We start from the raw sequence: 16,040 nt of genomic DNA on the forward strand, positions 1-16,040 counted from the left end.
CTTAGCAGGCAGATCCAAAGCATTCCAACTCAGACTTCCAGCACTGAGTGACTGAAAGCATCCTGGGTGCAGATCTGACCTAGATCCAATCTGCATTGGTGTGGCCAACAGAGCTTGGGTTGATGGTTCTGATGAGTCTCTCAGTCGGAAGCAGTTTCCATTCCAATCCAAACTCAGGTATGGCAACTCAGGCTTGCATTGGTACAGAGGATGAACTGACGGACCTGCTGTTGATTACAACAGATCCAAAGGCATCGGGTCCATACAGTCTGAGTGCTCTGTTGAGGCAGATGTCTTTACTGCTGGGCTAGTGGCACTAATCAATGCCTGGTCCAAAAGCATTGCCTTCAAATGGGTAACTCTTTCCCCTCAATCTTTGTGAGCAAACACATGGAAGTGTTTACTAGCTCCAGTTTTATGCCCCTCTAGGGCATAAAAGGCATAGTGAATGGCTGTCTATTTTGGTCATTTTAGAAAGGTATTCTGTGCACTTCTTAAATAAAGCCATATCAGCCATATGAACAACCTTATGATTTTCTTTCATGGAAAATAGAATGATGAAATATGAAATATGAATTTTCCTCAGAAAACTCTCTGGATAAAGAACAAAGCTACACAAGCTCCTTTCCTCATGGCAACAAAGAAGGAACTGAGGGAAAGGGGGTTTGGCCTCCCTAGAGCATGGGGCTCTTTAGTTGGAAAGATAGTTGCATGTGTGCTTGGGGGTGGGGGAACCATCTTCAAATACTTTCAGCTATACAAATCCTCCCAGGTGGCCAGCTTGTGCATGTGCAGGGCTATGTGGGAATGCACGGAAGACTGAAAATGAACTATTTATTCTGGAATTTGTGTAACTACTGAAAATGGTAACTGTCAAGTAGTAATAAAAACGGAGACAAGTCACTAAAAATTGCCTAGTAAATCATCTGCTAGATCTGATTTTTTGTGTGGATAGTGAAATTATACTCCTGCAGACAAATATCCCAAAGAGTCCCAGAATATTTCTTGTGTCATATTCTGTCCAAACAAATAGGTCCTGACAGCAATTCAATACACACATATAAAAGGGGTGGGGACAGAAAACCTTGAGCAGCAAATCGAAGTGGAAATTGCGATGCACGTAAAATCACAAAACATATATGCCGACCCCTCTTCCCATCACCTCAATATGCATCTATTTTACAACTTTTTTGTGGAACACACACAAATGTGTAGAAATTGCTCAGAAAAGCAAGGATGTCTGTGATGCTTTGCAGAGTTTTTGTAGATATCTGAAACCACAGAGTAAAACCATGGAAACTGGTATAAGAAATAAAAAATCAAGTTCTGCATAACCCCACCTGTCATCCACCTGTCCTTGCTCGAGAAGATGCTGACCATCCACAATGATGGAATGTAAAATCTGCTGGCGACTAAACATCTCTGCCTGGAATAGCTAGTGCATAAGAAATGAACAAATAATATCAAGTAAGTTTAAAAGCACTGAATGCCTGGACTCCAAAAGAAATGGCATCTGATATTTATTCATAATACAGTTCTGTTCCAAAGTGTTCTTGATACAAAATCTCTCTCTCTTGCAAAACAATTAAAGATTGTGTAGGAATATCTCAAAAGTGACAGGCTGTAGATACATCCAACCCAAAATACAGTTCTATAAAAATCTAGATGATGAATTAAGAATTTAGGATCAAAATATGCTGCTTTTTGTGGATCCTTTGACCTTGATTCTATAGCTTCAGAAGTTATTTATTTATTTTGTTTTAGTTCATTTATATCCCCACCTTGCTCCTCAGTGGGCATCCAAAGCAGCTTACTTCATTCTACTCTCATCCAACTAATGTTCACAACAATCCTATGAGGTAAGTTAGGCTGAGAGTGTCTGACTGTCCCAAGGTCACCTGACAAGGTTCCAAGGCAGTGTGGCAATTTGAACATGGGTCCTCTGGGACCTAGTTCAGCACTCTAGCCACTACATGATGCCAAAAGCATCAAAGTATTATAAATGATAAATCGTGTTTTGCAATTTTTACACATTAGTATAAAAGACTTCTAAAAGAAATTTTAGGAAAAGTCTGAAAGTATTCAGCAACTCTCTGTGTTGCAGATGAACACTGATAGGGATGTTTGCAGTCTGTTCCCAAGAGCCATCTAGTGGCAACAAAATTTATTCTTTGTAGTTAGCCTTCTGCAATAGCTTACTTGAAAAACTAGAACAGACTTAACACTCACAAAGAAATATGCTATGGGATCTAACATTTTTAGCCAGAAGGATAAATGTGTTTGTTCAAAAAGGTTATGAATCTCACTTACTACAGACAATGGCTTTCTCTTTAACAAGAAACATTTCTCTTTAACAAGAAAATGTTCCTGTATCATAAGAGATCCTAAATGCGTATGACCCAGCCAGGACATCCTGCTTTGACAGGGAATTTTTTCTTTAGTGACAACAAGGGTTACTCCAAACATACTGGTGAGAAAATGCTCAGTTGCGGCACCAAAACTCCCCACAGGGAGAATTGTCAGTTGTTTTGTCTGGTGCTCCTTCAGTGATTCCTTCCTTCCTGCCATATGTTTTAATACTTGTTTTTATGTTTTTGTATTTTAGCTTTGTTTTTTAATGATGTGTTTTTGTTTGGTTTTAAAGGCTTATAAAACAAATTTTCATTATGTATGTTTTTAATCTGTTAGCTACCTTGGGGGCCCTGATGAGGGCAGAAAACCAGGTACAAATTTTGTAAATAAACATTAAAAATAACATTTACATCAGAACAGGTCCATCTGTCCAGTTGCAGTCTCATTATATTCAAATGTGAATATCATTGTTGGAGGGAAATTCCCTATCTGTGAATTACTTCTATATAGCTTTGCTATACTAACAGGAGACCAGGGGTCTGAGCAAGACATACTGTGGAAATTGCCATTTGGCAAAGTTACTTTTTAAATAGAGAACAGTTATAACATTAATAATATTATTATCCAAGTTGGGCAGGCAAGTGCCAGTTTTTTCCTTTAAAAATGTTACGGTTCACATATTACTGTCCACTACAACCTTTTCTTTCCTGTGTAGTCTACTTCTTTGAGTGGTGTTTCATGTGAGCCGGAAACTCATGGATTTCAAGCATAACAATCCCTTTGATAACAAATGGACCTTTTTATATTAATATATTTACTGTGGCTGTGCAGAAATTGCCTCGGCTAATATCTATGCACGTTTTCCAATCACACAATACACTGTTAATAAGCAAAACAAGTGGTTGATAGATCAAGCAGTATAGTTACAAGGCCACAGCCTTTCATTATGACTTGCCTCATGTGCCCTCTGCTGTTCCAGAAGAAGCTGGTAGCTTCCTGAAATCTCTGTAGCCAATTTCTGTTCAGTCTGAACCAAAAATTCCATCCAGGTTTCACATTTTTCTAGGAAGGTCTGTTGCTGCAGCATGAAGGACTGTAGCTTACTGCAAGTATAAAAGAATGATTCAGTAATGCCAGTAGGTTTGCTAAAACAAATGTACAGTGTTCCCTAAAGGACTTATGTCAATTCTGACCTAAATAACATTATTGACTTCTCCATCTTGAGAAGACAGAGATAAATATCAATTTAAAATGACCCACAAAAATACAAACATAAATTTCTGGCTGGTTATTTCCTAAGTCTGTACGTTAGTGAAGTATGTTTTCTTCACTTAAAACGTGCCTTTATGTCATAAACAAAAAATCACAGCTACCTTCATTTTGGAAACATTAATTTTGCAGGTTAGTCTCTGTATCAACAAATGAAGGGATTAAGAACATAAGAAGAGCACAGCTGGATAAGACCAGTGGTCCATCTAGTCCAACATCCTGTCTCGCACAGTGGCCAACTAGTTACTCTGGAGGACCAGCAACAGGGCATAGAGGCTGAGGCCTTCCCTTGATGTTGTCTCCTGGCACTGGTATTCAGGTTTACTGCCTTTAGATGTGGAGGGTCGCTTTAGTCCTTACGGCTAGTAGCCATGAATCTGTTTAATCTAATCCCCTTTTAAAGCTCCCTATGCTTGAGGCCATCACTACATCCTCTGGCAGCAAATTCCACATTAGTTATTCATTGTATAAAGAAGGTAGTCTGTTCTGAATCCTTCTCATGTCCAGAGACACAAATGTACTGGCAGTTTTATTTTCAATCCTTTTCTTTTCAAACCCCAGCATAGAGTTTGGCATTTGCTATCCACTATGAGTCCAAGATCTCTTTCCCTCTCAGTCTCAGCAAGTTCAGATTATATTAACATATATTTAAAAGTTGGGGTCTTTCCCCCCCACTGTGTATCACCTTACACTTACCTAACTGAACTTCATTTGCCACATTGCCACTCACCCAATTTGTGGAAATCCTCCTGTACCTCTTCACAGTTAACCTTCATTTTCACCATCCTGAATAACTTTATGTCATCTGCAAACTTGGCCACTACATTACTCACTCCCAGTTCCAGAACATTTCAAACAAATTAAATAGCAACAGCCCCAATATTTGATCCTTCTGAGACCGAGCCCACTGCTTACTTCCTACCATGGCAACAACTTTTCATTTATTCCTATTCTTTACTTCCTGTAATTTGACCAATTTTTGATCTGTAAGAGGCCCATTCTATTATCCTATGACTGTTAAGCTTACTCCAAAGTTTTTGGTGAGATACCTTGTTAAAAGCCTTTTGAAAGTCTAAGTATATAATTTCTACTGGGTCACTATAATCTAGATGCTTGTTCACTTTCTCAAACAACTTCAAAAGATTGGTGAGGCAGACTTCTCTTTGTAGAAGTCAAGCAAATTTTTTCTCAGCAGGCACCCCTTTGCCCAGTTGGTGCAGAGTTTTGGGTTGGGTTGTCATCAGTACGCTGATGACACCCAACTGTCTGTTGATGGCTGGCTGGCCGGCCAGGTACCACCGCAGATAATTTGGCCAGGGCCTTGGAGGCTGTTACTGGATGGTTAAAGCAGAGCCGAATGAAAATGATTCCTACTAAGACGAAAGTCCTGCACCTGGGTAGCAGGTTGTTAGGGTCTGGGATCCAGCTCCCAGCCCTTGATGGGATGCTGCTTGCACCTGTGCCAGCAGTGAGAAGCTTGGGTCTGATCCTGGATGCCTCTTTATCTATGGAGGCCCAGGTCACAGTGGTTGCCACATTGGCGTTTTTCCATCTTCGCCAGGTTCGGCAACTCTCCCCCTACCTTTTGACTTACAACCATGCAATGGTGATCCATGAAATGGTCACCTCCAGGTTGGACTCTTGTAACTCGCTCTACACAAGGCTACTTCTGGGCCTGCTCTGGAAGCTACAGCTGGTTCAGAATGTGGCAGCACATGTTTTGACCAGAACTCCATTATGGGCACATATAACACCAGTATTGTGCCAGCTGTCCTGGCTCCCAGTGGAATTCCGGATCAGGTTCAAGGTCTTGGTCTTAACCTTTAAAACCCTTAGCGGACTGGGATCAGCATATCTATGAGACCACCTCTCACCCTATGTTTCTTGGAGGACATTCTGTTCAATGGATAAACTTTTCTTGGTGGTCCATGGCCCCAAAGAGGTCTGCTTTGCCTCAACCAGGACCAGGGCCTTCTCAGCCCTGGCTCCCTCATGGTGGAACTTTCTGTCTGTAGAAACCCAGGCCCAGCAGGAATTATCATCTTTCTGCTGGGCCTGTAAGACAGAGATATTCTGTCAGGTATATGGTGGCTGTGATGGGTGGGCCATGAAACCAGCCTCTTGTCATGGGGGGGGGGATTATCCCCTGTGCTGGTAACATCTAATAGTTGGCCATCTGGCCCAATCGATTGCTGTTATTGTTGGGTCGCACAATACCTGTGCTGCAGTCTTTTAGAATTGTATTGTTGTATTTATTGATGTTTTTATCTATTTTTAAACTAACATGTTCATATTATCTTATATATGTTGTATTCTGCTTTGAGCCCATTCATAGGAAGGGCAGATTAGGAACAACAACAACATATGCCTAAATAATTCTTTTTTTACAGTCTCTACTAATTTGCCTGATACAGACATTCGGCTAACTGGCCTGTAATTTCTAGATTCTCTTTTGGAGCCCTTTTTAAAAATTGGTATGACAGGATTTGTTCATACAGCAATTGTAGAAAATTTTCTAAATAATTACAGTAATAATATTAGTAACAGTGTGCTTATATACTGCTTTTCTACACAGATTAAGTTCCCACTCAGAGAAGTGAACATTGCCCCCCCCCAGTCGGAATAAGAGGCAGACACAAGGCTTGAGTAATAAAGGGCCACTTTTATTTACGCAACAACATGAACTGCAGCAACTAAAAAACCCTGGCAAGGGCCTAACCAGCGGTACAGTTCAAGCCCTGGGGTCACTCCCCTGGACCCCGCCTTAACCTGTCTGGGTGAGACCCGCTGCCCTGGATGCGAGCCATTCACATGCATGGCTGGGATCCGGCTGGCCTGGCAGATGGTTTCCCCCTTAAAGCTCCAAGCACCTCCGCTGCAGAGCATGAGGGAAGGACTTGCCCAGGAGATCCCACCAGGCAGCCTGCCCTCTCAACTGGCTGCCGCCAAGCATGCCAGCCGATCCTCACAGGCCCCTAATATCCTCACCAATGGGGATGTGCCAAGGGTACTCACCATCCCACTAACATTCCCCCAACTAAATCCTGCCAACGATAAGGCCAAGCCTCTGCTCAGGCCTTCACGCCCCACAGGTGACTTACTGTAAGCCATAGCCCTTGTGTCAGGTCATCTAACTATATATGTATATATATGTTGTTGCCCACCACCAAAAGGTGGCCCCCATCACCTCAGTAGAGGTGGCCAAGCGGGCCTTAATCCTGAGATTGGGAAGATAAATGCCCAACCCATCCCCCCAGCTAACTAAATATCTCCAACCAAATAGTTAAGATGCTAGGCCACTGCTTGCTAATTCACAGCAAGTCAGCCTGAGCCTGCAAAGCAAGGGCCATACCATTACAAACCCAGGTCATTACCTCCCAGGTGAATGACCAATATGACAGGTGGAGGACCACTCCTCCCTTCAAACAGGAAATGCAGCAGCCACGGCCCTGCCTCTCAACCATGACCCACTCACTTAGCCCAAGCTGGGACCCGATGGGGATGATGATGATGATGATGATGATGATAAAATCTCTGCCAAACCACTGAGCCTGGTGCTGGGCCCTGGCTCTCCTCTTGTTGTTTGAAGGTATCAAGCAGGGGAATATCACAGCTTTCCCCAAGGCAGCTATAGCCTTCAGTAAAACTGGCCTCAGAGGAGCTCGGCTGAGAGAGCTTGATATATGCTCGAGGCAGCAAGAGAATGCCCCTTGAAAAGGAAAAAAGCATCCAGATAATGAACGAGAGCATGAGGCAGCAAGTGCTGATGCAGAGGCAGGGCTGTCCTGTTAAGGCACTTAGCCCCGCCCCCTTCCCATGTGACCCTGAGAGGCCGGGGAAACGCTGCCGCTTATCCTCTGCGGCGGCAAATGCGGCCTCCGGCCTCAAGCCCTTGGCTGCCGGCCGGGTGGGGGCCAAATAGTCAGTGTTGTTATCATCCCCACAATACAGCTGAGGAACTGGGGATGAGAGGAATAGCTTACTCAAGGCCACCTGCTGAGCTCATGGCACTAGAGGGATTCAAATCAGCAGAGTGCTGTCTCACATGCCAACCACTTAACCACTATGCAATGTAAAGTCTGTATTTTAAACTCAGTAGCTGCCTAAGTGTGTAAGAAACTTTCCATCTTAGGCATCACAGGTGAGGATGTTAGTTGGATGTGTGCAGACTTCTATCCAATAGATGAAGACAAATTCTATTGGGAAGCTCCCTGAATGAGTTTCATTTAAATAAATGAGAGTGTGAAGGAATATTCTCCTGCATGAGATCGGCTTCTCTCCAAAGGTTTGCCTTGAGTTTGGTGTTAGTTTGCTCTTTCTGTAATATGAAGTATCAGGGCTAGTGGCAAGCAGGTAGCTGAGCTAGGATGCTGGTGGGCAGACAATACGGTAAGTGGGAACAAACATCTGCTACTGAGGAAGCAGGCCAGAGTCAGAAGCTTTATAAGACTAGGCAGGACACTGTAGTCCCTGACGGTTACCTAACATCTGATGAACCAGTCACTACAATACGGCAATCCTGCTCTTTCTCAGTGGTGGCTCTGAAACATGGAGAAAGCAGACCAGCAGTACCATCCTCTAGTAAATTATCCTGATGCTGCAGAGAGTACTATGCTTGGCTTCCAGTGCTTATGTTCCTGATTTGGCATCTTACATGTAGTTTACATTGTTTGCTTCAAGTCACTGACATGGTTTCATTAAAGTTTTAATTTGGCAGTAGAGATGAACATGAACCAAAATATGAACCAAAGCTCCGCACGAACCAGGCCGGTTTGTGGTTCGTGAACCAGTGGTTCGTCAGAGCCCATTTCTGACAAACCGCCACGGACTTTAGGCTGGTTCGTTTGTTTTGTTTTTGGGTTCGTCACTGCAGACAGCCTGGCATCGATCAATCAGTTTCCTAAGCAACAGGGGACAGACTTTCTGCAGACCTTCTGCTGACCTGGAAGTGGCCTTCTGCTGGCCCGGAAATGACCTTCTGCTGGCTCAGAAGTGACAATTTGCTGATCTGGATGTGATGTTTTGACAAACCAAATGAACTGGTTCGCGAACCAGGGCAGGTTTGTGAAAGTTTGTGGTTAGTGAAACGTGATGAACCACGAACCACATGGTTCATTTTTCCCCCCGGTTTGTGCAGTGATCTTTGGCATGATGCTTGGTTTTTGTCCCTGAATTAATCTATAGCGGGCAAATGTACAGAGAACTGTAGGGGACTGAATTCAATAAATGTTTGCATCTCATTGAGCCTTATACGAGTCTAACATTAATTCAAAAGCCAAGGCTAGAAATGTTAAATGTGAAAAGTAAAGCACCAGTCTGCCTAAGTGTGGTTGTATATAAGTGTTTTACCTGAATCTTTCTGTGGACTGTGATGAGATCATGGACCAATGTCTATTCAAATTTTGCATTCTTTTAATTTCTTTATCATTCAAGGGTAGCCGATATCCAAGCTCATTTAGACGATCCAAGTCTGATGCCATACTGCTGAACTTTAACATTTGGCGCTGTAGGGAATAAGCAACTAGTAAGTACAAAAGCATGATTTTGATGAATAGCCCACAGAATTATGTTATACAAGATACATATTATGTTGTGGATTTCCGTCTGTGTGAGATGCCTCTCATTTTTAAGCAGAATTTTAGATTTTGTTTTCTTACATTACAGTAGTTAAACAAAGTTTGTAAGACGATTTATTTGCATTTGGAAGAAATAATTAAAAGTTAAATATTTTGCTAGATTCAAAAATTTCCAGTAGGTGCTTAGAAATCATGCTATGTTGGAATATGACCCTGTACTTTGAAAAATGGGGTGACGAAGGGCAGGATCATTAGGAGAAATGGGGAATGGTAACATACTTAGGCTGTTTTGTCAAGTGTTCAGGAGGAAAGAAAAAAGGTCACATTGTCTAGGAAGCAATATATTCAGCTGACTCCAATGCATATCTGAATCTTGACAGTGTTCCGTTTTCAAGATACAATTCCTGACAACGAACAGTAAGACTGTCCACTATTGTTGCATCCAAATTCTCACATTTCAAAAGGAAGAACCCAGCTGATTTCAATGGGATAATTATGCACATGTTTAAATCTCTCATTTGGACAAAAATATGTATAATTTTGATTGGCTCATAGCCAAACCAGACATCTGACATAGAAAATATGGCTGTTAGCTGCCTATCCTCAAGGTAAAAATACACTTCAGTTCAGGCTAGCCTTAGAAGTAAAGAACATGTGGGTCCACTAACAAAAGTCTCAATAATTTAAGAAACAGAGAATCATCTGTTGGGGGGTTAGGGTTGTAAAGCTAGCAAATCAAAAAGAGGCTCCCCTGGAATCAAAACTGGGACAGCCTCTTTATTGTGAAAAAGGTAAGTCTCTATTGAATCATTCTATACCTCTTCTTTGTAGGTGGAGCCAAGAACACTGGGGGCACAGAGAAAGCCGCTATATCCTAGCCCAACAAGGGACCGGCTAAGATATCATGTTTCATCAAAAGGCTTCTCCAGGGGCAAACTGTTTCACATTCAGAAGACCAATTTCTTACAGATCCACAAGTGGCGCACCTCAGTCAGCGACCATGCACAATTTGGGTGGACCTCATTGTTGCCCCTGAAAAGCCTTTTTCACGGATATCTTTCCTGGAGTTTTCTTTCTCAGCACACCTTGAGAAGAAAAAGATCACATTACCTTTAAATTTTACTAGTGTTGCATTATGGTCACTTGTATGCGGCCATTACTCATTGGATGTTATTCATAAAATTGAGATGTTTGTATTATTGATAGCTCTTTTCTGATTTCGCATTTTGGAATGTTCATTGTATTTTTCTATGAGTCCCCAGAATATTTATGAATATTTATAGAAGCACTGAGTCACTTTATAGAATTGATTGTCAGCACTTATAAATTCTGGCTTTGATTCCTTTTCATTGGGTTTTTTGTTACCCTTATTCCTCTGGTTGTGATTCTACTGCTACTTGGTCGGGGGTTAGGGTTGTCACAGTTAATATCTTTGTATCACTGTACTTCTTTTAAACACATTCTTCATTTGTTAACCTGCCTCTTACAAAACCCAGTATCAAAATAAACATTGTTGGTCTACTGATAACATATTTGTTTTTCACTCTTCCTCCAAACATTTCACACAGAGTAAATGAATTTCCTTGACAGTATCTTTACACCTTTTTTGGGTCAGATTATGTGCTAGTAAGAATATAATCCTGATCCTATTTGCTACAGTGCGGCTTGAGTTACAAGACTCATTCTGAATGTAAAAAGACAGGATTATTTACTCACTTTAAGTTCTTCCATCCTGTTCTGGATTGTGGATGGATCTGATGAATGAGTTGGGTCTTTTGTTTTCAGTATTTCTTCAGCTTGCTTTATCCAGTCCTCCAGCCCTTTTAAACTTTTAGTAAATGTCTGATAATCTTGTGCTCCAGCCTCAGGTTTTAGAAAAAAAGATTAATAAAATACAATATTGGTTTCTTACTTAAGGTTTCTTTCTTCCTACATAACTGTATAACACTGGAGTGATTTTTTGTATTTGTTTCTCTTTTTATTCGCAGTAACATTACCTGATGCTTTCACTGCCTATGCCTGTTGTTCCACAGGTCAGAATTTTAAAGAAACATTGCACATTTACTTATTAGCAGTGAAACCAGAACTTGAACACTTCTGCTGGAGATGTGGTTGGATCCAAGGGATCTATTCTGGTCAGGGTGGAGTCTTCTTCTGAAATAAGGGACCTTTGACAGAAGAAGCCTTGCTCCAATGAGAGGTATATTCCATCAAATGAAAGCTCTTTGCACCAGGGGAATGTCCCAGTGTTAGCAGTGTAGAATGTTAGGATCAAATCCATGCTCAACAAAACAAAGATAACCAAAATGTCAGCACATGCTGCTTGAGGTAACAATACAGGGAACTGCAAATCTGTATACAAAAACAGACCAAAAAAATCCTAAAGGCTTTCTAGTCCAGGATTCCATCACACTTACTTCATAGATGTCTGCACTGCTGTCCTGCTAAAGGCAATCCAGAGACACTGATTTGGGAGAGATAGTCACTACTAACGTGTCAATCAGCGTTGCTGAAGGAACCTTACACACAGCTAATATGGTCGCTATCAAGTAACACTGCAGCCCAAACAAATGTACTCTTTCTGTGTGAACTGACTTGCTATGCACAAGTGATATTAACTGTAATCATTGTGATATGACTGTCCAAAGACATATTACATCTAGTGGAAGGAAATAGGAGGGGAAAAGATAAAATTGTGTGACAGGAGCCAAGCAAGGCCTTCCTACCTGTAATATAGATTGCTGCCTGCTGAGAGCCTGTTCTAAAGCAGACAGGTTCTGGCTCAAAGAGCGCTGACTAGACTGGACAGCTGCTGCAGCAGAAGAGTCCACCTGTTGGTTCAGCTGTTCTCCCAGTTCATATAGGACAAAGAGAGCGTCTTTCACTGTCTTCATGCCTTTAAGTAGGTCCTGCGGAAAATGCAATAATTAAAATCTTGGAATAAAACTACAACAAGAAATCAAGTCTGTCATACTGACTAGTTTGCCAAGCCCCCCGGCCCCGATTTTACCAGGGCCGGTGTTTGCGGGCGCGCTCGGACAGGAGATGCAGGAACGGCTCCTCCTGGGCCTGGTTCTAAGGAAGTGCACGGCTAAAACACCGTGCACTTGTTGGATTCAAACACCCACAGGCAGCCAATCAGAAGCTGCCTGGGGCGGTAGGAGGTGGGAGCCTGGCTGCCGGACCTGAGCGGAGAAGGCTTCCCTCAGGTCCTCCCACCTCCTATTTAATTAGAGCGGGCCCTGGGTTCCCAGCAGACAGCGTCAGGACAGCAATCGAGGCAGAAGGGCTCTTGCTGCTTTAGGCAGCTGTAGGCCTCACTCAGCCTGCCCGCTGCCTGACCCTCGTCTCCTGCGTGGCAGAGGCCGTGTCTTCAGATTTGCTCCATTAGGGGAGAGTGCGGCGGTGGCACCGTGTGGGCAGCGCAAGGCAAGTGTTTAACGGCTCATTGGCCGTTTCAGTGAGTGTGCACCGGGGGGGGGGTTACCCAGCGTGGGCTGCCTTTTCGGGGCCCCTTCTTCTTTGGAGTCTGAGGGCCTTATTGGGGGTGCAAAATATAATAGTAGTGTTAATAAATTTAGAAGGGGCATCCCGGGCCTGCAGGGTAGCGGAAGGGCCCGCGGCAGCGGCGCTTCCCCCTGGGGATAAAGGGAGGCGCGGTTCATTTGGCCTCCTGCATTGTGCACAAAGCCATGCCCCCAAAATGGGCCAGTCGCCCCAGGGCGGGTACAGGCAGCTCTGGGGTATGCAGGTCTAAGCGAGCAGGGCGTGGGGATGCCACGAGGGGGCAGGCACGACAGTCCACTGTCCACTCGTCCTGCCAGGATGCAACTAGCAATGTGGCCTTGTCTGACATGGGTAGAAGGCCTGCCACGAGGTTGGCATCAGGGGCCTTACAGCGCAAACGGGTGCAGGGTGTCACAGTCCGCCCTGGACGTAGTTCAGGTGCCAGAAGTTTGTCCCCTGCACCCAGCCTTGGGGATGGGGTCAACCCTGCTGGTTCTGATCGGACACATTCAGCTGCAACATGAGGGCCTTCTTTGCAAGGCCTTTCCAGGGCCATACAACAATTGTCCGAAAGGGTTGATCAATTGGGGAGCCCTGGGACGCTCACGGGAACAGGCTCTTCTACCCTGGGGAGTAGGGACTCTCCTTCCAGGGGCAGGAGCAGGAACATTGCACGAGGGAGGCCTTCATGGCGGGGCAGAAGAGCAAGATCCCCATCCAGTGAGGACTCTTCCAGCCCAGGGGGTGGACTGGCGCCCGACACCAAAGCGGAGGCGGTGGGCTTGTAAGATGAAGTGGTCATCGCGGCGCAAGGAAGATTCAGACACTACAGAGTCCTCAAGTGAGTCATCCTCTGGGGGAGAGGACAGGGAATCAGATGGCGACTTTTGGCAGGTTGCGGCATATGAGCCTCCAATCCCATCCAGGGCCGCTCGGAGGCGGAGTAGGGCCAGAGGAAGGAATCCCGGTCCTGGGTCGGTGTGGTTGGAGGATGAGTCGGAGGGTATGACTCCTGGAATAGCCGGGCGGGGGGAAGATGAAGATGCCCCTGGGGGGCATCTATCCCGCAAGATGCGTCACCGCATACTGGATGGGTATTACGTTGATGTTTTCTCCCTCATATGCCCGGAAGCTGAAGAGGGCCTTTCTCACCCTCCCTTGAGGAGGAGGAAGGAGAAGGACAAGAAGGACAAGGTTGACAGGACTTTTGCCAACTGGTTGGAAGGTTTCACGGTATTTATGGGGGTAGTCCAGCTCGCATACCTGGAAAGAGGGTGGCATATCTCCAATCACTTGGCTAATGTCCTCCGTGCTTGGGCCTTGGCGGGTGAGAATACCCGTTCCGCAAGAGGGCCTCGCATAATGCATGGAGGCATTGGGATGTTATTAATCAAAAGCTCTGGTTGTGGCTGGTAGGTCCACACATGCGTGGTAAGAGTGATTCACTTCGACAAGGGCGGTGGGGGTCCAGATGGGACAGGAAGATGGTTTGTTGGGAGTACAACGTAGGGAAATGCCAACGGACACGGTGTAAATTTGACCATTTTGTGAGCTTTGCTATGGCCCCCACCCCCGTGCCTCGTGCCCCCACCAAGGGTCCAACCAGCAGCCCTTTTTGGGGGGGGCGGCCCTCCTCTACAGGCGCTCGAAAGGAGGGAACTTCCGGCGGCCCCAGCGGCACAAATCAGCCCACGACCGCCGGGAAGCAATGAGGCACCCGAGGGTTTGATTCGTGCCCCATCCCCCATTCGGATTGATGCCCTGCGTCACCTTTTGGACGGCTATCCTAATAGGGCAGCAGCGGCTTATCTGTTGGCTGGCTTTACATCAGGATTCCGGATTCCGTTTACGGGCCCCAGGGTGGCCACATCGTCAGGTAACCTAAAATCGGTGCGAGACATGCCAGAAGTTGTGGCCAAAAAGCTAGATAAGGAAATAAAAGCTGGTAGGATAGCTGGTCCCTTTGATAGGCCCCCTCTACCCAACCTGCGGATTTCCCCTATTGGGGTGGGGTGGTTAGAGAAGTAACAGAGGAAAAAATAAAAGAGGCCATCCAATCAACGAAATTGGGGAAAGCACCGGGACCGGATGGATTAACAGCAAAGTTCTATAAAGTGATGGCAACGAATTGGCACCTTTTTTTGAAAGAGGTAATGCATGAAACTATGCAAGGCCAAAAAATTCCTGATTCATGGAACGAAGCTAACATATCATTGATTCCGAAAGATGGACTGGACTTGACCAATGTTAAAAATTATAGGCCAATTTCGTTATTGAACAATGACTACAAAATATTTGCAAAAGTTTTGGCAGAAAGAATAAAAGGATGGCTGGTGGAATTTATTACAGAGGAACAGGCAGGATTTTTACCTGATAGACAAATTAAAGACAATTTAAGGACAGTAATAAATGCTATTGAATACTATGATAAGCATTGTGATAGGGAAGTTGGTTTCTTTTTCGTGGACGCAGAAAAAGCTTTTGACAACTTGAACTGGGACTTTATGTTTGCCACTATGGTAAAGCTGCAAATGGGAGAAAGGTTCATACAAGCAGTTAGAGAAATTTACAGAGACCAAAGTGCAGCGATTGTAGTGAATGAGGACTTAACCAAAAAATTGAAAATAAGTAAAGGAACAAGACAGGGTTGCCCTTTGTCTCCATTGTTGTTTATTCTGGTTTTGGAAATATTGATGGTTCAAATACGAAAGGATGATACAATCCGAGGTATAAAAATAAAAGAATTTTCCTACAAGGTCAGAGCATTTGCGGATGACATAATGTTAATAGTAGAAGATCCAATCGAAAACATGCCAAAGGTAATAGAGAAAATGAAACAATTTGGAGATCTAGCTGGGTTTTATGTGAATAAAAAGAAGTCTAAAATATTATGCAAGAATATGACCAAGCAGAAGCAACAAGAACTAATGGTGATAACGGACTGTGAAGTAACTAATAAAGTAAAGTATTTGGGTATCGAACTGACTGCGAAAATATAGACTTATTTAAAAACAACTATGAGAAATTGTGGATACAAATAGAAAGAGACTTGATAAAATGGAATAAATTGAATCTATCATGGTTGGGAAGAATAGCAGCAGTAAAGATGAATGTCTTACCACGAGTGATGTTCTTGTTGCAGACAATCCCAATTATTAGAGACTCAAAATAGTTTGATAAATGGCAAAGGAAAATTTCAGACTTTGTGTGGGCAGGCAAGAAACCACGTGTGAAAATGAAAGTACTGCAGGATGCAAAAGAAAGAGGTGGCTTCCAACTGCCCAATATAAGACTATATTATGAAGCAATATGTCTGGTATGGTTAAAGGATTGGAT

At 43.9% G+C, this 16,040-nt stretch overlaps 1 protein-coding gene across 1 annotated transcript in view; it reads right to left on the reverse strand.

Moving 5' to 3' along the window:
* The window catches only part of SYNE1 (spectrin repeat containing nuclear envelope protein 1), a 471,821-nt gene that overhangs the window by 118,326 nt on the left and 337,455 nt on the right, over positions 1-16,040 (reverse strand). The window contains exons 115-119 of the mRNA XM_055002895.1: positions 11,924-12,106; positions 10,914-11,060; positions 8,971-9,125; positions 3,308-3,455; positions 1,341-1,435 (exon numbers count right to left, since the gene is read on the reverse strand). Coding sequence (XP_054858870.1) covers positions 1,341-1,435; positions 3,308-3,455; positions 8,971-9,125; positions 10,914-11,060; positions 11,924-12,106 — 728 coding nt within the window. The remainder of the gene's footprint in view (positions 1-1,340; positions 1,436-3,307; positions 3,456-8,970; positions 9,126-10,913; positions 11,061-11,923; positions 12,107-16,040) is intronic.

The sequence above is a fragment of the Eublepharis macularius genome, chromosome 1 (assembly GCF_028583425.1).
Source record: "Eublepharis macularius isolate TG4126 chromosome 1, MPM_Emac_v1.0, whole genome shotgun sequence".
Classification (NCBI taxonomy): domain Eukaryota; kingdom Metazoa; phylum Chordata; class Lepidosauria; order Squamata; family Eublepharidae; genus Eublepharis; species Eublepharis macularius.